We start from the raw sequence: 22,250 nt of genomic DNA on the forward strand, positions 1-22,250 counted from the left end.
CCATAAAACTTTCCAAAAAAAAACTAATCTCTAGAAGTCATGTCTTTTTCACTTAAGCAGAAGAACTTTGGGTCAACCTTCGTGTCTTTTTCTAAGAGAAAAACGGTAATAAAGGTAGATTATAACCCACTAATTTAGTGGGTAATTTGAAGCATAACTGTTCAAATGCCCGGGAGGCTTCCAACGCCCAAAACCAATCAGAGAAGTTAAACCATGCATTTATTAGCTGACCCAAAAAAAAAAACCATGCATTTATTATAAACACGGTTCACAAAGTAAAATTTTTATTTTTATTTTGTTATTTTGTTATTATTCTTTCACTTACAACCCAAACTTGAAGAATGCCAACACACGTTGAGTTTGGAGCTAGTATATTTGTTGAGTTTGGGAGCTAGTATATTTACTCATGACAGAGGTATAATTATAACCACATTCTAAAGTTTAACTTACTAAATTGTAAGTTCAGCAAGTCAAGTTTGAGAGTTATGTATCGTATTTTTTATATGTCGGGAAAACCGGTTTATACCTCAATCAAATTAAATTAAACTAAAATCAAATTAAACCCGTCAACGTAACAAATCTCTTTTTAAATATCTTGTTCTGATGTCGACCACGAAGATTTTGACACCAACCGATAAATAATTCAGACTCAATTAAACTATAAATCAGTATGAGGGTCTACGATACGGACAGAACATTCAATATCACTTCATTGATTATACACTCATTTTCTTAAATGATTTCTTACTGATTTGAGCATCAGAGTCTTTTTTGCAAGTACCACACTTGGGTCTGAGTTCATGAAGGTACTCCAATTTTGGATTGAGTTGTCAAACACTTCGGAATAGTGAAAGACCAACATATAGCTCGAAAAGAGTATTCTTTCCAGAACAGAACCAAAACAAAATTGATTATTGTTTTGAATTCAATCAAGTAGCTAATATGTGGTTCGATTCTAATTAATTTTTTTGTTGGTCTTGTAGGTGAATAATATTTTATCGTTAATGGTTTGAATTGAATGTAATGTAATAAATTTGCAGCAAATTTGGGTGTAACACAAAGATATTTGGGTGTATTCTTTAAGGATTTTCACTTTATGCTGATAAATTCTGCATAATTCAAAACTCTTCTTCTCCCTCCTCCTCATCTTCTGCTGCCGCTTCTTCTTCTTTTTCATCATCATCAACATCATCTTCTTTTTTTTCTTATTAATTTTTTTTGTTTTATATTCTCAAGTTTTTTCTTATTTTACTCTTTTAACAAGAATAAAAACAAAAAAATCAAACAAAGAAGAATAAGAAGAAACACATAATGGTACAAAATTATTTGGAAAATAATGTACTTACATTCATTCAACTAAAAGAAAGAAATAAATAAATAAAGAAAAATGAGGAAGGAAATATTTTTTTGTATTTGCAGCAAATTTGGATGTAACACGAAAATATTTGTGTGTAACACGAAAATATTTGGGTGTATTATTTATGAATTTTCGGTGTAACTGTGCTGATAACTTATGTATAATTCAAAACTTTTCCTCTTCCTCTTCTTCATCTTTTACTTCTTCTTCTTCTTTTCATCATCATCACCATCTTCTTCTTCTTTTCTTATTCATCTTTTTCTTTTTCTTTTACCTTCTCAAGTTTTTTCTTATTTTACTCTCTCACCAATACCTCCTCCTCTTCCTCTTCTTCCTCCTTTTTTTTTTATTAGAATTTCTTCTCCTCTTTTCTTTTCCTCCTTCTCCTTCATCATTAATTATCTCGTTGTTGAAAATAATGAATAATTCAAATTCAGATTGTCAATTGAATCAAAACGAAATTGATTATTTTGAATCCAATCAAGTGGCTGAGGTGTGATTCGATTCTAGTTAATATTTTCGTTAGTAATTTATGATTTTGTAGGTGAATAATATTGTTTTTGTTTGTGAAAACTGTTGTTCATCGTTGATGATTTGAATTGAATATAATGTAAACGTTTTGCATTAAAAAAAATATTTTTCTATATTTGAGTGTATTATTTAAGAATTTTCGGTATATGTGTGTTGATAAATTTTGCATAATTCAAAACTCTTTTTCTCCCTTCTTCTCATCTTTTGCTTCTTCTTCTTCTTCTTTTTTTCATCATCATCATCATCATCTTTTTTTCCTACTTATTCAAATTTTGTTCTTATTTTATTTTCTCAAGTTTCTTCTTATTTTACTCTTTTAATAAGAATAAAAAAAAAATCAAACAAAGAAGAATAAGAAGAAACACATAATGGTACAAAATTACTTGAAAGATGATGAATTTACATTCATTCAACTAAAAAAAAGAAAGAAATAAACAAAAAACAAAAAAATGGAGCATTAAAAAAATTTTTTTTCAATATTTGCAGCAAATTTGAGTGTAACACGAAGATATTTTGGTATATTATTTAAGAATTTTTTGTGTATGTGTGCTGATAAGTTCTGCATAATTCAAAACTCTTCTTCTTCCTCCTCCTCATCTTCTACTGCTTCTTCTTCATCTTCTTATTTTATATTCTCATAATTCTTTTTGGGAGGAAAAAATCAAATAAAGAAAAAATTCATAATGTTGCAAAATCAATAGAAAGAGAAGGAGGAAAAAAATGCAACAACAACAACAGTAATAAAAAATGATGATGAAGATGAAACACGCGAAGAAAAAGGAGAAAAAACGCAAAGAAAAAGAAAAAAAAAAGAAGAGGAGGAGGAGAAGGAACGCGAAAAAAAAAAAGACAGTTGTGACTTTGTTCGAGTAAGAAGAAGAAACGTTTTTCATAATGGTGAGTGAGCGCGCTATGAAAACCGTTAAGTAGCGCGTTTGTTAATACACTCGTATAGGTGAGCGATCCTTTTTATTAGGTTTGACCCAACTTGTATGACTTGTAAGTCAAAAATATGTATAACAGATATGTTTTATAAAATATTTATAAATTAATATAATACCTAAATAAGATAAAAATAAAATATGTAATAAGTAAAAAATATAATTTATTATCATCATTGCTATACTCTTCTTCTTTTACTTCTTCTTTTTCTTTATATCATCATTGTGTTTTTTTTTCTTCTATGCGGTTCTTCTTAATAATGTCGACTTTTTTTTATTTTTCTTCTTTTGTTTTATTTTTTTTTTTCATCCTCTTTCATTATCATTATTATATATATATATATATATATATATAACAAAATTATTAAAAAAAATTTTAGTACATAACACAAAAAACCAAAATTTTTAAAAAATCACATGTCAAAAATATTAAAATTCAATTAATAAAATAAGTATAATACAAAAATTTTGATATATAATATAAAAATTTTTTAAGAACTATATTATTTAAAATATTGAAATTCAACTAACAAAAGGATTACACATCTATAACACCACCGAATCACACAACCAAAATATATATTCTTGTTACGGTGGGTAACCGGATATTAATAAGATGGATGACGTTTGACGGCCCAAGTGTATGAAGGAGGAGGACTCCGGATGTATCTGCAATTCGGGAGGCTCCGTCCGACTTGCGCGCATGAGTGAATGGGGGGTGGTACCTGCGAAGACACTCCGATGCCTAAGTTAGCAAGGGTGTGAGCAGGTCTAGAGAGTATTGGACTTAGAGATACCTGAGGCGTGTCAGTGTACTTATAGTGGTGAGCCAATAACCACCGTTGGAGTAGTGCCGTATCTTTAGGATACTAACCGTCCCATTATCTTAGGGAGGTTAAGATATGGCTATATGAAGTGGTTAGAGAGATTTTAGGAGCGGTTACTCATTTGAATGAGTGTTTATCTGCCAGCCAATCTCATAACCGACTTCTTCATACTAAGTCGTGGTTGACACCGACTTCTTAAGTGGAGGTCGGTGCTTTGCTAGGCTTAATCTGTTGGATCAGGCCTTTTGGTTGGACCTGGGCCCTTAACATTGGGCCAGGGTATGAACAGTGCCCCTACTTGAGCCCAAGATCCTTTGAAGGCTTGGGTTCAAGTATTTAACTCGGGTTCGTAGCCGACCTTCACGGGTTTAAAACCGACGTGATTTTCGCGACCTTTTGTTTTTGACAGTTACGTCAATTCAAGCGTCGTGTCCGTTGAGGGATCATTTAGGGATCGAGGGCTTTGGTAACGGTGCAGTCTCATTAATGACTGCCTCGTTTTTACCATTATGCCCCTTAGCCTATTTATAAATACTTTCCCTCTCTTTCGTTTTTCCGTTTCTGCAATCTTTCGAACTTCTTATTTTCTTGCTCGTGCTGTATTCTTGTGTTCGAAGATTTCCGCTCTCTCCAACCTTCATTTCTTGGATAAAGGTTAGTTTTATTTCTTTCATGTCATGCCTTATGTTTGCATGTTTTGCATTGTGAGTGGATAGGTTGGCCTGTAGATTCTAGCTTTGTATCTCTCCGCTTTAGGGGTCGTGTTTTTTGATTTTTCCTTTTCCTTTTCCCTTTTGTAGGTTTCTGCCACTTTTCTTTATATATAAAAAATGGCTTCCGTAGATGTTCTTTCTTTATGGGTTGATGACACTGTCCTTGGGGAGGAACCCCTGGTCGATGCTGAGTTTATCACTCATCTTCGTACTCAACACCGGCTCTGTACTTCAGAGGAGGACGAGCCAAAATATGAACTGATAATCCCGGGTCCTGAAGACCGGGTCTGTTTTGGGAGAGTTAATGAGGCGGCCCCTCATTTTTTCTTCATGTATGAATGTATGATCACCCGTTTGGGTGTTTTTCTTCCTTTCTCTGACTTCGAGATATCCGTTTTGCACCACTGTAGAGTTGCCCCTACTCAACTTCACCCCAATTCTTGGGGTTTTTTGAAGATCTATCAGTTTATTAGCCACGCTCTGGACTTTCCGACCTCTCTGAGGATTTTCTTCTTTCTCTTTCATATGACTAAGCCCTTCAGTGGGCTAAACAACAAACAGCAGTGGGTATCCTTCCGAGCCATACAAGGTCGGAGGATTTTCACCCTTTTCGACGAATCTTTTCATGATTTCAAAAACTATTTTTTCAAAGTACAAGCTGTAGAGGGTCACCATCCCTTCTTCCTTGATGAGCACTTTTCCCCTCGCTTTCCCCTTTATTGGCTGGCGGCCTCCCCTCGTGAAAAGTATGGTCCAGATGATCTGGACGAGGTGGAGGCGGCCATTGTGGGGTTTTTCCGAGAAGCGTGGGGGAGGGCCCCATACTTGGATACCAGAAAAATCCTTCAGGGCACGCCGACTTTTGTTCAATCTCAATTAGGTAGCGCATGCATTCCTAATTTCCGAGTTGTTTCTACCGACTTGAATGTTACCGACTTATAACTGTTGGTTGTTTTTCTTTGTAGATATGGCAAGGAAGAATGCTCAGGAGGCTTACCAAAGGGTCCAGGAGGCTAAAGCGAAGTCCCGAGCTAGGTCCGGTGGTGCCAGGGCGATCACCTCTCCTCCTCCTCCTCCTCCTCCTCCTAAAAATACTGGCACTCCTTCTCAACCCCTTGTCATTTCTTCCTCGAGTTTGTCTCGACCACCCCCTTCTGCCCAAATTCTCTCCGAGCCAGAAAAGAAGAAGCGTAAGGCTCCAGAGTCTGGCTCTTCTTCTTTTGATGGTGGGGTTAAGGCGGATGCTATGGCATTCGTCCGAAAGAACATCTATCCTTTTATCAGTATGGATGATGTTTCTATTCGAAACCACCTCACCACCATGGCTGAGGAGAGTTTTAGGGCAGCGGGTGTTTGTGGCAAACTTTTGGACATTTTTGAGAAGGCTCCCCTCAGCTCTTTGGGGGCATCCTCGAGGGTTGAGGAGTTGGAGGGGAGGCTTCTTATTTATGAAAAACATGAGAAGGAGTTGAAGGATGAGAGAGATAAATTGAGGAAGGAGAGGGATCACCTTAAGGAGGAAGAGGGTAAGCTGCAGGCTTAATGTACCTTGGAGGCGAATTTGAGGAAAACGGCACAAGACAGCTATCACAGTTTATTTCAGGATATTGTGGCCGTGAGGAAGGACTTGTTGAATTCTCGGAACGCATACGCCGAGTTGGAGGACTCTATTGTCGATGGCGCCGAGGAGTCTTGGAGAATCTTCCTGGAGCAAGTCAGAGTTATCGCTCCCGACTTGGATCTTTCTCCTTTGCATCCTGACAAGGTCGTCATCGATGGTGCTATCGTGGATCCTCCTGCTCCCGAGGTTGTTTCCGAGTCAGATTTGAAGACTCGGGGGCAGAGGATTATCGAGTCTCCTCCTCATTCTAAAGAATCTCCGAGTTTTTCCTCCATTCCTCCGACTGGTCCTGGCGGCGCCCCTCCTGAATCTGGCGGTGGTGATTCTACTCCCTTGAAAAGATAACTTTGTTTTTTATGGCTATATGGGGGCTCGGCCTGTGAGTCCCCCCTTTTTTAAACTTTATTTATTGTTGGTGTTTGTGTGAACAATTTCCTTTGGCCTTTTAAGGCCGTTAACAAAATACTTTGGCAAGCGCCCCTTTTTTGAATAAAGGGTTTTGTTTTAACGAAATACCCTTTTTTGGATAAGGGTTTTGAGTTTACCTTGTGCGTGTATGCTTTTTCTAAATTCCCCTTAGCTTTCCTTGAAAACCTTTCTTCTTGTTTTTCGTTTTAAGGATTTTCGGGACATCCTTTAAACTTCCTTCTAGGTTTTGCTATCTCTTTTTGTTATCCCTTAGACTCAACTTGTTTTAGTGAGTTCTTATGACTTAGGTTACTTTTGCGATGCGTTTTTCTTCTACTCGGTTTTATACTCCAATTTGTGAATCGAAGTATTTCCGAGCTTTGGTACTCGGGATTTCGTCTCGACTTGTGAGCCGGATTGGTTTCGAGTTTTTACGATCGACTCATATAACCTCTTTACGCCGACTTGTACCTCGTCGTTTTATCCTGACGACCATCTAGGTCGGTTCATGGGATTTTCACGTTTTGTCGAGTTTAAGTCGGCGCGTTTCGTAGAAGGACTTTGGAAAAATAAAGAAGGATATTTATAAGAGATATTATGAATGAAAAAGATCTTTATTAATCGGGGAGGTACCTTCTTTTGCTACTAAGGGTCCCGATAGCTTATTTTCCCTTAGTCTCTACTATGATGCCTCGTTAAAAACCCTTCTCCAGAAAAAACCCTTTTTTTGGGAAAAAATCATGAAGTTGGGAAAAGAGTACATCAGGGAGTAAAGTTCGCTTTTAACTGTAGTACCTTTTCATGTTACAAGCATGCCACGACCTCGGTAGCTCAGTTCCGCTTAGGTCGGTTACTTTATAATAACCTTTTCCTAAAACTTCTTTGATTTTGTACGGTCCCTTCCAATTTGCGGCGAGCTTTCCTTCTCCCGATTTGTTGACTCCAATGTCGTTTCTTATTAAGATCAAGTCATCGGGGGCGAATGTTCTTCGAATGACTTTTTTGTTGTACCTTGTAGTCATTCTTTGTTTCAGCGCCGCTTCTCTTATCTGGGCATTCTCACGGACTTCGGGGAGCAAGTCGAGCTCCTCTTTGTGTCCTCGTACATTACCGACCTCGTCGTGGAGAATTACCCTTGGGCTTTGCTCATTGATTTCTACTGGAATCATGGCTTCCACGCCATAGACTAGTCGGAAGGGTGTTTCTCCCGTGGCGGATTGGGGTGTTGTCCTATAAGCCCATAACACTTGAGGGAGCTCTTCAGCCCAAGCTCCCTTTGCTTCCTGTAGTCTCTTCTTTAATCCTGCCAGTATGACTTTGTTAGCTGCCTCGGCTTGCCCATTAGCTTGTGGGTGTTCTATCGAGGTGAACTGGTGCTTGATTTTCAAACTAGCCACTAGATTTCTGAAGGTGGCATCGGTGAATTGGGTTCCATTGTCTGTAGTGATGGAATAAGGTATTCCATACCTTGTGATAATATTTTTGTAGAGGAACCTGCGACTTCTTTGAGCGGTGATAGTGGCTAGCGGTTCTACTTCTATCCATTTTGTGAAGTAATCTATTCCCACGATCAAGTATTTAACTTGTCCCGGTGCTTGGGGAAAAGGACCTAACAAATCCATTCCCCATTTTGCAAAAGGCCAGGGAGGAGTGATACTGATGAGCTCTTCTGGTGGAGCTACGTGGAAATTTGCGTGCATCTGACATGGTTGGCATTTTTTCACAAATTCTGTGGCATCTTTCTGCAAGGTTGGCCAGTAGAATCCAGCTCGGATTACTTTTCTGGCTAATGACCATGCTCCGAGATGATTTCCGCAGATCCCGCTATGTACTTCCTCCAACATCTCGGCGGTTCTTGAGGTCGGTACGCATTTTAACAATGGTGTTGATATTCCTCTTCGGTAGAGGACATTTCTTACCAAAGTGTAATGCTGTGCTTCCCTTCGGATTCTTTTGGCCTCCTTTTCCTCCCTAGGGAGGATGTCGAATTTCAAGTATTCGACTAAGGGATCCATCCATCCGAGGTTTAAACCGACTACCTCGAGTGCCTCTTGTCTGTCTTCTGTTTTGGATACCGAGGGCTCTTGGAGGGTTTCTTGGATCAGGCTTCTGTTGTTCCCTCCTGGTTTGGTACTTGCTAACTTGGAGAGGGCATCTGCTCTACTATTTAGATCCCGAGGTATGTGTTTGACCTCGGTTTCCGCAAAGTGCCCGAGGTGCTCCAAGGTTTTTTCTAAGTACCTTTTCATATTTGGGTCCTTTGCCTGATACTCTCCACTTATTTGGGAGGTCACCACTTGCGAGTCGCTGTATATCATCACCTTTGTAGCACCAACTTCTTCTGCTAACTTTAATCCGGCTATCAGGGCTTCATATTCTGCCTGATTGTTTGAAGCCGGGAATTCAAATTTTAAGGAGACCTCTATTTGGGTTACTTTTTCATCTACCAATATTATGCCCGCGCCGCTTCCCGTTTTGTTGGAGGATCCGTCTACATAGAGTTCCCATGTAGTCGGCTTTTCCTCTTGATCTCCTGCGTATTCGGCAATGAAGTCGGCGAGGCATTGGGCTTTAATTGCTGTCCGAGTTTCATATCTCAGATCGAACTCGGAGAGTTCTATTGCCCATTGAACCATTCTCCCTGCAACATCCGTCTTTTGGAGGATTTGCTTCATGGGTTGGTTTGTGCGGACTCTTATTGTATGAGCCTGGAAGTAAGGTCGTAACCTTCGTGAGGCTATTACTAAGGAGTAGACAAACTTTTCTAGTTTGTGGTACCTTAGTTCAGGGCCTTGCAGGACCTTACTGATGAAATAGACCGGGTGTTGTCCGACCTCGTCTTCTCTGATAAGGGCTGACGAGACAGCCTTGTTTGCTACGGATAGGTATAGGACGAGGTCTTTTCCCGGTATTGGTTTGGTTAAGATAGGAGGTTGGCTTAAGAACCTTTTGAACTCTTGGAACGCCTCCTCGCATTCCGGAGTCCATTCGAATTGGCATCCCTTCCTTAATAAGGAAAATAGTGGGAGGGATTTTAGTGCCGATCCTGCCAAAAATCTTGAGAGGGCTGCAAGTCGGCCGTTGAGCTGTTGAACCTCTCTCAAACAAGTCGGGCTTTTCATTTCTAGGATGGCTCTGCATTTATCGGGATTGGCTTCAATCCCCCTCTGTGTTAGCATGAACCCTAGAAACTTTCCTGCCTCAACCGCGAAGGCGCATTTTGCGGGATTTAGTCTCATCCCATGCAACCTTATAGTGTCGAAGACTTGTGAGAGGTCGGTTAAGAGGTCGACTTCTTCCTTGGTCTTTACTAGCATGTCGTCGACGTATACTTCCATCAAGCTCCCTAGGTGGGGGGAAAACACTTTATTCATCAACCGTTGGTATGTGGCTCCTGCATTCTTTAATCCGAATGGCATGACCACATAGCAATAGTTTACCCTTGGTGTGATGAAAGATGTTTTCTCTTGGTCGGGCTCGTACATCGGGATTTGGTTATATCCCGAGTAGGCGTCCATGAATGATAAGTATTGATACCCCGAGCTGGAGTCCACCAGGGTATCAATACTCGGTAGGGGATAAGGGTCCTTAGGACATGCCTTATTCAGGTCGGTATAGTCGACACACATTCTCCATTTACCATTTTGTTTTTTGACTAGCACTACATTGGCTAGCCACGTTGGGTATTTGACCTCTCTAATAAAGCCGGCTTCTAGGAGCGCCTGTACTTGCTCTTCTACTATTAGGGCTCGTTCCGGGCCGAGCTTGCGTCTTCTTTGCTGTATAGGTCGGGACCCTGGATAAACCGAAAGCCTGTGGGACATGAGTTCGGGGTCAATCCCAGGCATGTCGGAGGCCTTCCAGGCGAAGAGGTCGGAATTTTCTCTTAGGAGCTTAGTCAACCCTTGTTTTAGGGTTTCCCCTAGGTTGGCTCCTATGTAAGTGTTTTTTCCTTCCTCTTTACCGACTTGTATCTCCTCGGTTTTTCCTCCCGGTTGTGGTCGCAGCTCTTCTCTGGCCCTTGTGCCGCCGAGCTCTATGGTGTGGACTTCTTTGCCCTTTCCTCTTAGATTTAGGCTTTCATTGTAGCATTTTCTTGCCAATTTTTGGTCTCCCTTCACCGTTGCTATTCCCGCTGGGGTCGGGAATTTCATGCAAAGGTGGGGAGTGGATACCACTGCCCCGAGGCGATTAAGGGTAGTTCTGCCGATTAAGGCATTATAGGCTGACCCTTCATCAATGACTATGAAGTATATGCTCAGAGTCCTTGATTTTTCCCCTTTTCCAAAAGTGGTGTGAAGGGGTAAGAATCCCAGTGGTTTTATTGGCGTATCCCCTAATCCATATAGGGTGTCGGGGTAGGCTCTCAACTCTTTTTCATCTAACCCTAGCTTGTCGAAGATGGGCTTGAAAAGGATGTCCGCCGAGCTTCCTTGGTCTACTAGGGTTCTGTGGAGATGGGCGTTGGCTAGGATCATAGTTATCACCACGGGATCATCATGCCCGGGAATTATCCCTTGCCCATCTTCTTTTGTGAATGAAATAGTGGGGAAGTCGGGTGTCTCTTCCTCGACTTGATAGACTCTTTTGAGATGTCTTTTGCGAGAGGATTTAGTGAGGCCCCCTCCCGCAAATCCTCCCGAGATCATATGAATATGTCTCTCTGGAGTCTGCGGTGGTGGATCTCTTCTATCCATATCATCTCGCTTTCTCTTTCCATGGATGTCCGACCTTTTCATGAGATATCTATCAAGCCGACCTTCTCTAGCCAGCTTTTCTATCACATTTTTGAGGTCGTAACAATCATTGGTGGAGTGACCATATATTTTATGGTACTCGCAGTAGTCGCCGCGGCTTCCCCCTTTTTTGTTTTTAATAGGTCTAGGGGGTGGCAGCTTTTCAGTGTGGCAAATCTCTCTGTATACATCCACTATAGAAGTTTTGAGAGGAGTATAAGAGTGATATTTTCTGGGCCTTTCGAGACCGAGTTCTTCCTTCTTCTTGACTTCCCTTTCCCTTTCCTTGGATGAGGGAGAGGGTCCAGGTCGCCAACTCAGGTCTCTTAATTTTGCATTCTCCTCCATGTTGATGTACTTTTCGGCCCTTTCTTGTACATCACTTAGGGAAACGGGGTGCCTTTTAGATATGGACTGTGAGAAAGGTCCTTCTCTAAGTCCATTGACTAACCCCATTATGACTGCCTCTGTGGGCAGGTCTTGGATCTCCAAACATGCCTTATTGAACCTTTCCATATAGGCTCGTAAAGACTCTCCGGCCTCCTGTTTTATTCCCAGGAGGCTCGGCGCATGTTTTACTTTATCTTTCTGAATTGAAAACCTCATCAAAAACTTCCTTGAGAGGTCTTCAAAGCTGGTGATTGATCTTGGTGGGAGGCTATCGAACCACTTCATTGCCGCTTTCGATAAAGTGGTCGGGAAAGCTTTGCATCTCGTAGCGTCGGAGGCATCGGCTAGATACATCCGACTTTTGAAGTTGCTTAGATGATGCTTTGGGTCTGTGGTCCCATCATAGAGGTCCATATCAGGGCTTTTAAAGTTTCTCGGAACTTTTGCCCTCATGATGTCCTCGCTGAAAGGGTCCTCTCCACCTGGGAATTGATCTTCTTGGTCGTCGCGGGAGTTATGACCCTTGAGGGAGGATTCTAGCTGTAAGAGTTTTCTTTCTAACTCTTTTCGCCGTTCCATCTCCTCTTTGAGGTACCTTTCAGTTTCTTTCTGCTTCTCCCGCTCTTGCTCCAGTTGTTCTAAGCGACTGTGGACTAACCCCATTAGTTCAGTTACGTGGGATGGTCCACCTTTTTCCGATTCTCGCTCGTCTGAGGGATTTGCCTTCGGATTTTTTACCCCGGAGGTACCCTCTCTGTGCTGATCATTAACCTCTTGGTGGAGGGTTACATCCACATTGTCGTTACCTGCGTTCAGATTCTCTTCTTCGGAATCCGTTTCCGCATGGACTTCTTCGTGGGATCTGTCCGCCATCGATGGATGATCTCTCGGGTCCCCGGCAACGGCGCCAATGTTACGGTGGGTAACCGGAGATTAATAAGATGGATGACGTTTGACGGCCCAAGTGTATGAAGGAGGAGGACTCCGGATGTATCTGCAACTCGGGAGGCTCCGTCCAACTTGCGCGCGTGAGTGAATGGGGGGTGGTACCTGCGAAGACACTCCGATGCCTAAGTTAGCAAGGGTGTGAGCAGGTCTATAGAGTATTGGACTTAGAGATACCTGAGGCGTGTCAGTGTACTTATAGTGGTGAGCCAATAACCACCGTTGGAGTAGTGCCGTATCTTTAGGATACTAACCGTCCCATTATCTTAGGGAGGTTAAGATATGGCTTTATGAAGTGGTTAGAGAGATTTTAGGAGCGGTTACTCATTTGAATGAGTGTTTATCTGCCAGCCAATCTCATAACCGACTTCTTCATACTAAGTCATGGTTGACACCGACTTCTTAAGTGGAGGTCGGTGCTTTGCTAGGCTTAATCTGTTGGATCAGGCCTTTTGGTTGGACCTGGGCCCTTAACATTGGGCCAGGGTATGAACAATTCTCAACAAATTTTTTTGTACTATATAGTATATACAAAATTTCTATGCTAAAAAAATAAAGAAACAGAGAAGCATGATGCATATATGTATTAATTTTTTATTAGGTTTATGTTAATTTGATTAGACTTAATTATAAAAATATTTCGAACCTATATCGAGATATTGATGGCGATTTTTAAATATCCAAAATTTCACTTCGAATTTCGAACCTCAACATCCAACTGCTCATGGTGTTTCACTTTCAGTATTGAAGAGATAATATAGTATTATTGTTAAAAATATTATAAATAATATGTTAAATTTAATAATAAAATAATACTTATATTAATTGAATGAAAATATGAAATTAAATTGAAAAATAGATAAAAAGTAGAAATGAAAATGAATTCTTTCACATTTTTTAATAATTAAAAGAGTACAGTGTAATTTCAAATATTTTAATACTTTTTTTTTATATTTTTTTGTCTTATTTCCAATCTAATTGAAATTAATGTAATAGTGGTTGATTTTCAAATTTAGATTTGATCCAATTAGATGAGGTTTTATTTGGATCGATTCAAATTTAAACATCACCGTCGATCACTCGGTTGGGATCATTTGTATTTTTTAGATTACCATCCCCACCCTGTTGAAACCCAGCTTTTAAATTTTAACCCAAGCCACCCCATTCCTTTTACGCACTAACACCGCGCCCTTTCTCCTCTAGTCTCTCACAGACAGGCACACAAGTCCCCAGTCCCCTAACCACCTCTGCGACCGGCCTTCTCGACAGCCAAGCAACCACCACACCACCACCGCTCAAGATTCTGCAGTAAACGGTCTAACTTTAACAGACCTACTCACAACTCAGAAGTCATCATCAGCTCCAAGACAGTTAGTATGCCTAACTACTCATTTTGATTTGATCATAATTGACTAGCATTCATTCATTTGAGAATGTACCGTTATTTAACCGAGTCGTGTTACTCTCATGCTCTGCATGAAAAAGGTTTTTAATAAAAAACAAATCCAGCAGAATTAATTCGTTCGTTCGTTTTCATTTTGATTTTTCAGTAGTGTCGACAATGCCGAAACGGAAGCAAATGAAATTAGGAGAGAAATCAACAAGAACAGGAACCCCAAAAATAGACCTAATCAGTAACTTACCGGATTCCTTGCTTTTCCATATTCTCTCGTTCCTCCCAACAAGATGTGCCATGGCCACCAGCATCCTGGCTCGCCGGTGGCGCCACCTCTGGAAGGATCTTCTGGTCTTGGATTTAGACAATAGTGAAGAGAGTCCTTATTATCTGCCCGGAGGGAGACATCGATTTGTTGCTTTCGTCGACTCTGTTTTCGCTCAGCGCCCGGCTCCCATGTCGAGAAGCTTCGCCTCACTTGCGAAATACCTGAAGATAAAAGGAAAACCCTCAAAAAATGGATTCGTAGTGTTGTTGGTCCCCACCTCAAAGAGCTGTATCTCAATTTATGTCTCCATCGCCACATTGAATGTGGAACGGTCAAATTGCCGGAACAGGTATTAACCAGTAAATCACTCGAGTCCCTTGTTTTGAGAGGTCGTATGTTTTTGATGGTTAAACTTGTTTATGGAGGAAATGGATGTCCTTATTTGCCATCTCTCAAGAACCTAGAGTTGGATCTGGACTATGTGGACCCGAGCTATGTTATATGCGGGTGCTGGGCTCTTGAAAATCTCAAGCTCACTTTACATGAATCATTCCCAATTAGGTCATGGGATACTGCTGAACTCCACATGCCTCGTACGTTGAAGCGTTTAACCCTAATACAGGCTGATGACATTGAAGAAGATCTTAATGATATTCATGAACTTGATATAATCACCCCGTTACTCGAATACCTAAGTATCACATTATGGGCAAGATGCTTACAGGTTTCAATTAGCGATTATCCCAACATGGTGGAAGCTCATCTTGATATTGATCAAGACCAAGAGCAGTTTGGTTGGGTGGTTGAGCTTTTCAAGGCACTCCGCCAAACAAAACTGTTGGACTTGAAACTTTCCACTATGGAGGTAATATTCTAATTGTTATTCCATTGTCCATTCAACGGCTTACTCCATGTCACTTATTCCAATTTTTGGTGAATTTTAATTGTAGTTATGTGTTGTGTTTATTATATTCTTGTCTTCTACACACAGTGCTTGCTTGGTGCTTCCGATTTTGAGTTGCCAGAATTTTCCCGTTTACTTAATCTAGAGCTTGAAATTCCATATTTCGACTCTGAATTTATGATAGAATTGCTTCATAACTGCAATATGCTTCAAGTTCTCACTCTTCATAACCGGGAGGTATGATCTCTTTTCTAGTTTAGCTGTGTGTCTATTTCCATTCATTACTTGCTTTCATATTTTGAAAAGTTTTGTTTATTGTTTCCAGAAAGTTTCCAGATTGGAACTTGAGGAACCTAATTGTTGGACACTGCCAATGAAGGATCCTGATTGTGTTATATCACATCTCAAGATTTTTGAATTTAAAGGATATCAAGACTCTGCAGATGAACATGCATTTGTTGCATATCTTTTAGAGAAAGGACCTATTTTGAAGACAATGAAAATCCATGCTGATCCTAGTCTTGGCCAAAGGTATAAACAGCGCATCCACCAGGAATTATCTACGGTACCAAGGAGCTCCAAAACATGCCAATTAAAAGTTACCTGAAGAGACAACAGTTACATATGAATATATGATAAATCTCTCACCATCTCTATTCTCTCTTCTTGATTTGCCTTAGATTCATGCGTCAATGTCACTTGTGTTGTTCAAATATTTGTTGAAGCTTTTGATTACTTTTTACTTGGATTAATTTGTCTGATCGGATTATTTGGATGACTCTTCAAATCGTTGCTGGGGTTTGGTTTGGTAGTTTTGGAATTTGCTTGTACCTTCTCCCTCGATGTCAGTAGAATATCTTTGACTTCTTTGATGTCTGTTTCGCGAAACATACAGAAGTTTTGCCCTTTAGAATATGCATAATTTTCACAATACAATGTTTTTTACTCTTTTGGTGGTTGTTTCTCAAAACATACCGTTCGTTTTTTTCGAATATATTAGCAATGCAGTAAAGAGTGATGTTAGGTAGCCAAAGATTAATTATAAAATTCTATGGAAAGTTTTGTTTGTTTTATTATTTTATTTACTTTGATTATATACTCTGCTGTTTAATTATTTTATTTACTTTTAGCATGTAGAGCTTTATATATTGTTTGGATGTAAATAGTTTCTTTTTGGTTGAAAGGATGTAAATAGTTATTCAAACTCTAATTGTCATGGTTTGTAATAAATGGTTTCTCTTAACTATGAATTGAATTTAGGTAATTCTTTACGGAAGTATTTTATAGCACAATATTGCAGCCTATGTAATCAACTTGGATTGGTCGAGTGGTCAGCTCACTCGTCCGCTTAAACAAGTGTTGGGAGTTTAAATTTCGCATTATGCATGTAGCAATCCATCGGCCAGCGACTGTCCTTTCTCTATTAATATATAATAAGTAATTAGTGCTAGGCTTTAGCACATGACACGTATATTTAATGTTAAAATGACTTAATTACACTACATATGAAAGCAAAAATAGTGAACAAGAGAGGGTATAATAGTCAAAACATTAGCAGAGAAATATTATTAACACAGTGCTTGTTCGATTTTTTATTTTGAGTTTCTGTAATTTGGAATAATGTTTATAATTATGAGTTTTTTTATTGTTTTATTGTATATTTAATTATTTTTGTATGAAACTGAAATAAATGTCTGTTGAGGAGATAGTCGCATAGTCGCTGAGGAAGAAGAAGGTGACAATAAATCGAGGAGACGCTGCTGTTGTTGCTGACGTTGTTGTCCAGAACCGTCGTGAGCTTCACGTTTCCACTGAATTAGTGTATTTTGTATCTATTCTGTCAGGAAGGACACGAGAACACTAATAAAAGACACAACTTATTTTTTATTATTTTTGTTAATTTTTTATAATTATATTTTTTATTATTATATTTTTTATCTCAAATTTTTTTAATGAAAAAAAATGAGAATAAATTAAATTTTTATAATTTGTTTTAGTTTATCACCAAACATAATACAAGGACACAAAATTTTGTATTTCTGTCTATCAGTGTCTTGTCCTATCCTATTCTCAGTGTCTTGTCATGTCATGTTCTCAAAAACAAATGCAGTATAAAAATTTGAAATTTGGGAAAGAAAAGATAGTGTAGTGGTAGAATAATTTAAAAAAATTATTAAAAAGTTAATAAAAAAAATTAGGGTGTGGATATTTCAGTCACAAGAAAGTCATCTTTCATGGGTGTATGTAATGGTTTTTTTTGTTCTTTTTCGACATTTGCAAGGTTCATAGGTACAAATGGTTATTTTTCATATATATATATATATTTAATTATTTTGTTAGTCCCTATAGTTTTACTAAATTTTCAATTAGGTTTCTATAATTTTTTTTAATTAGGTCTCTATACTATATCAGATTTAACAAAGTCTCTATCGTGATAAAAACGTTAGAATTAATATATAGGATATTCTGTCAAGTGTTAGGTAAGGGTGTTTGCGGTGCAGTTTAGATCGGATTTGAGTCAAAAACTCATTTGATCGAAAACACTAATTTTATTTGCGATGCGGTTTGGATTGGATAGTTTTTTTTAAAAAAAGTCTTATTCGATCTGATCCAATTTCAAGCGGTTTGGATTGGATTGGATTTGCGATTTTGTAAATTAAAAAAAATTAAATATATATAACAAGTCTCAACATCAAATTTTAAATAACTAACAATGACATAATAAGTTTCAACAATATCTTAAAAAATTAATGATAACATAACAATAGAAATATAGATTAATTAAAATAAATAAATTACATTTTAAACATAAAATATTTATTAAATAATAATAATACATGAATAATATAAAAATACAAAACAAATAGAACTTATATTATAAGTAAAATTATAAATATAACAACAATAAATAATGTTATAGCGCATTGTGTGGTTTGAATTGGATTGTATGAGCTGTTTAATTTGATTTAGTTCGAATTTGAATATTTCTAGTGTTAGGTGTATTCATCTTATTTAATAGAATATTTCGTTAATTTTAACATTTTTGTAGACTTAATTATAAAATTTGATATGATATAAGTACTCAATTAAAAAAAATATAAAAATCTAATTAAAAATCGGATAAAATTATAGAGACCGATATAATATATATATATATATATATATATATATATATATATATATATACTTTTGAACTGAAATGTTAAAAAGAATATATATATACTTTTGAACTGAAATGTTAAAAAGAATGATTTTTTTTCTGTTTTAGAATAAATAAATATTAATAATGTTCATTTATTTGAGAATTTTTAAAATTAAATTTTAAATAAAAATGAATTATTTTTTTAATAGAATAATTTTTTTTATGCTAAAAAATTTTCTAAAAACACTTAGAATGTTAAATGTCGCTATTAGGACTGACAACATATATTCTATACGTAAATATCTAACTGTTCGTAGATACAGTAGATTGCGAATTCATGGTATATATTATCCTATTCTACACGTATTTCCTAATTTATTATATTTTTAAAAATTATATATGTAGTAAAAAAAATGAATATTAAACTCACACTTTTTTTTTATAAAAAACTCAAAATAATTACTGAGTTGATATTTTAAATTTTTAATTTATTACGTTTGTTATTTAAAGAATAATGTTATAAAAATTTAAAATTAAAATAAATGATAAAATATTTATTTTTATTTGTGTTATTTTAATTTTATTAAAAATTTAATGATTCTATTATTTATATTTTTATTTTTTTAATTTTTATTTTTTATTTTTTTGATAAAATTTAATTTTTTATTTTATTAATATATATATATATATAATATAAAATAATTGAATTTTATCTTTGTTTCACAAAAATTAATTTTCCTCCATATAAAGTCAAATAGAATAAGGTCGAAAATTTTAGGATGTCAATCGAATTAAAATTGCGAGATTTTCAACCAAAGAATTAAAATAAAATTTAAAAGAAAATTCAATGTACATGGCAGTGGTAGGGATTGAGGAGAGTTCAAATCCTGTTCTACCCTCTTCGTTGCCATCGCCAGCCCTAACCGCTATTCCTTCTTTAGACTTATGCTGTGCATGAAAAGGTTTTCAATCCCAAACAAATCCAGCTCAATCGGTTCATTCATTCCTTCATTTACATTTTCAGTAGTGTCGTCAAAATTGACAATGCCGAAAGGGAAGCAAAGAAAAGTAGAAGAGGAGGAATCAACAAGAACAGGAACCCCCAAAATAGACCTAATCAGTAGCTTACCCGATTCCCTGCTTTGCCACATTCTCTCGTTCCTCCCAACAAGATGTGCCATGGCCACCAGCGTCCTCGCTCGCCGGTGGCGCCACCTCTGGAAGGATCTTCTAGCGTTGGACTTAGACAATAGTAAACATAGTCCTTATTATCTACCTGGAGGGACACACCGTTTCATTGCTTTCGTCAATGCAGTTTTCGCTCAACGCAAGGCTCTCCGTGTCGAGAAGCTTCGCCTCGCTTGTGATATACCTAGAGGTGAAAAGAAAACCATCAAAACATGGATTCGTACTGTTGTTGGACCCCACCTCCAAGAGATGTATCTCGATTTATCGTTTGCTTGCAATGAGTTTGGAGATCGACATATCAAATTGCCTGAAGAGGTATTAACCAGTGCATCACTCGAGTCTCTTGTTTTGAAAGGCCATGTGTTTTTGACTGTTTATGATGGATTTGTTGATTTGCCATCCCTCAAGAACCTAGAGTTGGATCTCAACTATGTGGACCCAGACTTTGTTTTACTTGGTTGCCCGGTTCTTGAAAATCTCAAGCTCACTTTACACGAATCGTTCCCACTTAATGCGAGCCAACCTCCTGAAATCTACATGCCTGATTCCTTGAAGCGTTTAACCTTAATACAGGATGATGACATTGAAGAAGATATTAATGATATTGAGGATCTTGTGATAGACACCCCGTTACTCGAATACCTAAGTATCACATTATGGGCAAGATGCCTGCAGGTTTCAATTAGCGATTATCCCAACATGGTGGAAGCTCATCTTGATATTGATCAAGACCAAGAGCTGGTTGGTTGGGTGCTTGAGCTTCTCAAGGCACTCCGCCAAACAAAACTGTTGGACTTGAAACTTTCCACTATGGAGGTAATATTATTATCCTTATTCCATTGTCCATTCAACGGATTACTCGATGTATTTATTCCAGTTTTTGGTGAATTTTAGTTGTAGTTATGTGTTGTGTTTATTATCTTCTTATCTTCTACACACAGTGCTTGCTTGGTGCTCCTGCTTTTGAGTTGCCAGAATTTCCCCGTTTACTTAATCTAGAGCTTCAAATTCCTTATTTCGACTCGGGATTTCTGATGAAATTGCTTCATAACTGCCATATGCTTCAAGTTCTAACTCTTCATAATCAGGAGGTATGATCATTTTTCTAGTTTTAGCTGTGTGGCTATTTCTATTCATTACTTGCTTGCATATTTTGAAAAGTTTTGTTTACTGTTGCCAGAATGTTTCCACAGTGGAACCTGAGGAACCTAGTTGTTGGACACTGCCAATGTAGGATCCTGATTGTGTTATATCACATCTCAAGATTTTTGAATTTAAAGGATATCAAGACTCTGCAGATGAACATGCATTTGTTGCATATCTTTTAGAGAGAGGACCTATTTTGAAGACAATGAAAATCCATGCTGATCCTAGTCTTGGCCTAACGTATAAACAGCGCATCCACCAGGAATTATCTATGGTACCAATGAGCTCCAAAACATGCCAATTAATAGTTACCTGAGTAGCCAACAGTTACATATGGTACAATCTCTCACCGTCTCTGTTCTCTCTTCTTGATTTGGCTTACAATTTGTATTAAATGAAAGACTGCATCTTTGGTCCAATTCATGCGTCAATGTCACTTGTTTTCTTCAAATATTTGTTGAAGCTTTTGATTACTTTTTACATGGATTAATTTGTCTGATCGGATTATTTGAATGACTCTTCAAATCATTGCTGGGGTTTGGTTTGGTAGTTCTGGAATTTGCTTGTACCTTCTCCCTTAATGTCAATAGAACATCTTTGACTTCTTTGATGTTTGTTTTGCAAAACATACAGAAGTTTTGCCCTTTAGAATATGCATAATTTTCACAATACAATGTTTTCTACTCTTTTGGTGGTTGTTTCACAAGACAAACAGGCCGTTTTTTACGAATATATTAGCAATGCAGTAAAATGGTTTATTGTTTATTAATTGTGAGTATTTTAGCTCCTAAGTTATGTTCCAATGCATAATATTTTTGCCCTTTGATAGATACTCTGCTGTTTATTTATTTTCTTTACTTTTAGCATGTAGAGCTTCATATATTGTTTGGATGTAAATAGTTATTCAAACTCTAAATGTCATGGTTTGTAATAAATGGTTTCTCTAATTGTGAATTGAATTTAGGTAATTTTTTACGGAAGTATTTTATAGCACAATATTGCAGCCTATATTATTATGCATTTGCCCGTTTTCTTTTTAGTCTTCCCTAATTGTTATATATATATATAGCCCGTGTTGCAGTCCTTTTAGCTTTAATAGAAATTTATCTCGGTGCCTGGTTTGCTATGCAACAATTCTATGGTCAAAAGATTGTTGTTTAATGTTTAGTTAATCATATGCTTTTAATCTCAATTGAAATGACATTCAAGAGGCATGAATGATTGTTTAATCTAATTATTTCGTGCTGAGAATATTGAAGATCGGGTACACAAGCTTCCTTCCTCTTGTGGTTCGGGAAGGGTAAATGCAACAACCTTGCCACTGCAATCCTCAAATCACTTTATGTATTTAACACTTTTGAGTAGATGACAGCTTCCTTGCCTTGTAGTAATGTATAACTAACTCTTGCTATGACGGACAATTTGAAATAGATGTAATGGGATTAGAGGAATTCCACCATATATTTTGCTGGACTTGATAGTTGATATATAAGAATGATATGATTTTGAGTGTTACAAATTCTCTTTTCCTTATTAATGCATGATTTTCAAAACTATGATTTCCGTTAACTTTGTGAACTTTGACAAAAATATCCATCAAATAAGGAAACAAACGATATCTATTATCTATTTTAATATATAATAAGTAACTAGTGCTAAATTCTTTGCTTGACAAATGGATTACTTCAGCATCTGAAAATGACATAATTACACGACATATGAAAGAAAAAATAGTGA

At 37.5% G+C, this 22,250-nt stretch overlaps 2 protein-coding genes across 4 annotated transcripts; both read left to right on the forward strand.

Annotated features, from left to right (window-relative positions):
• The first annotated feature begins 14,536 nt into the window (after positions 1–14,536).
• On the forward strand, positions 14,537–15,949 carry LOC130948882 (F-box/FBD/LRR-repeat protein At4g26340-like). The gene is made up of 3 exons (XM_057877754.1): positions 14,537–14,998; positions 15,125–15,274; positions 15,363–15,949. The coding sequence occupies exons 1-3, from the start codon at positions 14,537–14,539 to the stop codon at positions 15,642–15,644; spliced, it is 894 nt and encodes a 297-aa protein (XP_057733737.1). The 3' UTR covers positions 15,645–15,949.
• Positions 15,950–19,048: 3,099 nt separating this feature from the next.
• On the forward strand, positions 19,049–21,979 carry LOC130948336 (F-box/FBD/LRR-repeat protein At4g26340-like). 3 transcript variants are annotated; one of them, XR_009073015.1, is made up of 4 exons: positions 19,049–20,183; positions 20,309–20,458; positions 20,548–20,849; positions 21,773–21,978. XR_009073015.1 is itself a non-coding variant. In XM_057877059.1 (4 exons), exons 1-4 carry the CDS (start codon positions 19,125–19,127, stop codon positions 20,599–20,601), a joined length of 1,170 nt encoding a protein of 389 aa, XP_057733042.1. In that variant the 5' UTR covers positions 19,049–19,124; the 3' UTR covers positions 20,602–21,978. The 3 variants fall into 3 exon arrangements, 2 of the variants coding, with proteins under 2 accessions (XP_057733042.1, XP_057733041.1); XM_057877059.1 differs by having other exon boundaries at positions 19,049–19,682; positions 19,776–20,183; positions 20,548–21,978; XM_057877058.1 differs by having other exon boundaries at positions 20,548–21,979.
• Positions 21,980–22,250: the final 271 nt, after the last annotated feature.

Source organism: Arachis stenosperma, chromosome 9 (assembly GCF_014773155.1).
Source record: "Arachis stenosperma cultivar V10309 chromosome 9, arast.V10309.gnm1.PFL2, whole genome shotgun sequence".
NCBI classification, from domain to species: Eukaryota; Viridiplantae; Streptophyta; class Magnoliopsida; order Fabales; family Fabaceae; genus Arachis; species Arachis stenosperma.

Bases quoted from the DNA above. Each gene is read 5' to 3' on its own strand.
- LOC130948882 (XM_057877754.1), top strand. From the start codon at position 14,537: ATGGTTAAACTTGTTTATGGAGGAAATGGATGTCCTTATTTGCCATCT. The intron at 14,999-15,124 runs GTAATATTCTAA...TTCTACACACAG, and splicing joins TGAAACTTTCCACTATGGAG to TGCTTGCTTGGTGCTTCCGA. The intron at 15,275-15,362 runs GTATGATCTCTT...TATTGTTTCCAG, and splicing joins TCACTCTTCATAACCGGGAG to AAAGTTTCCAGATTGGAACT.
- LOC130948336 (XM_057877058.1), top strand. From the start codon at position 19,125: ATGCTGTGCATGAAAAGGTTTTCAATCCCAAACAAATCCAGCTCAATC. The intron at 20,184-20,308 runs GTAATATTATTA...TTCTACACACAG, and splicing joins TGAAACTTTCCACTATGGAG to TGCTTGCTTGGTGCTCCTGC. The intron at 20,459-20,547 runs GTATGATCATTT...TACTGTTGCCAG, and splicing joins TAACTCTTCATAATCAGGAG to AATGTTTCCACAGTGGAACC.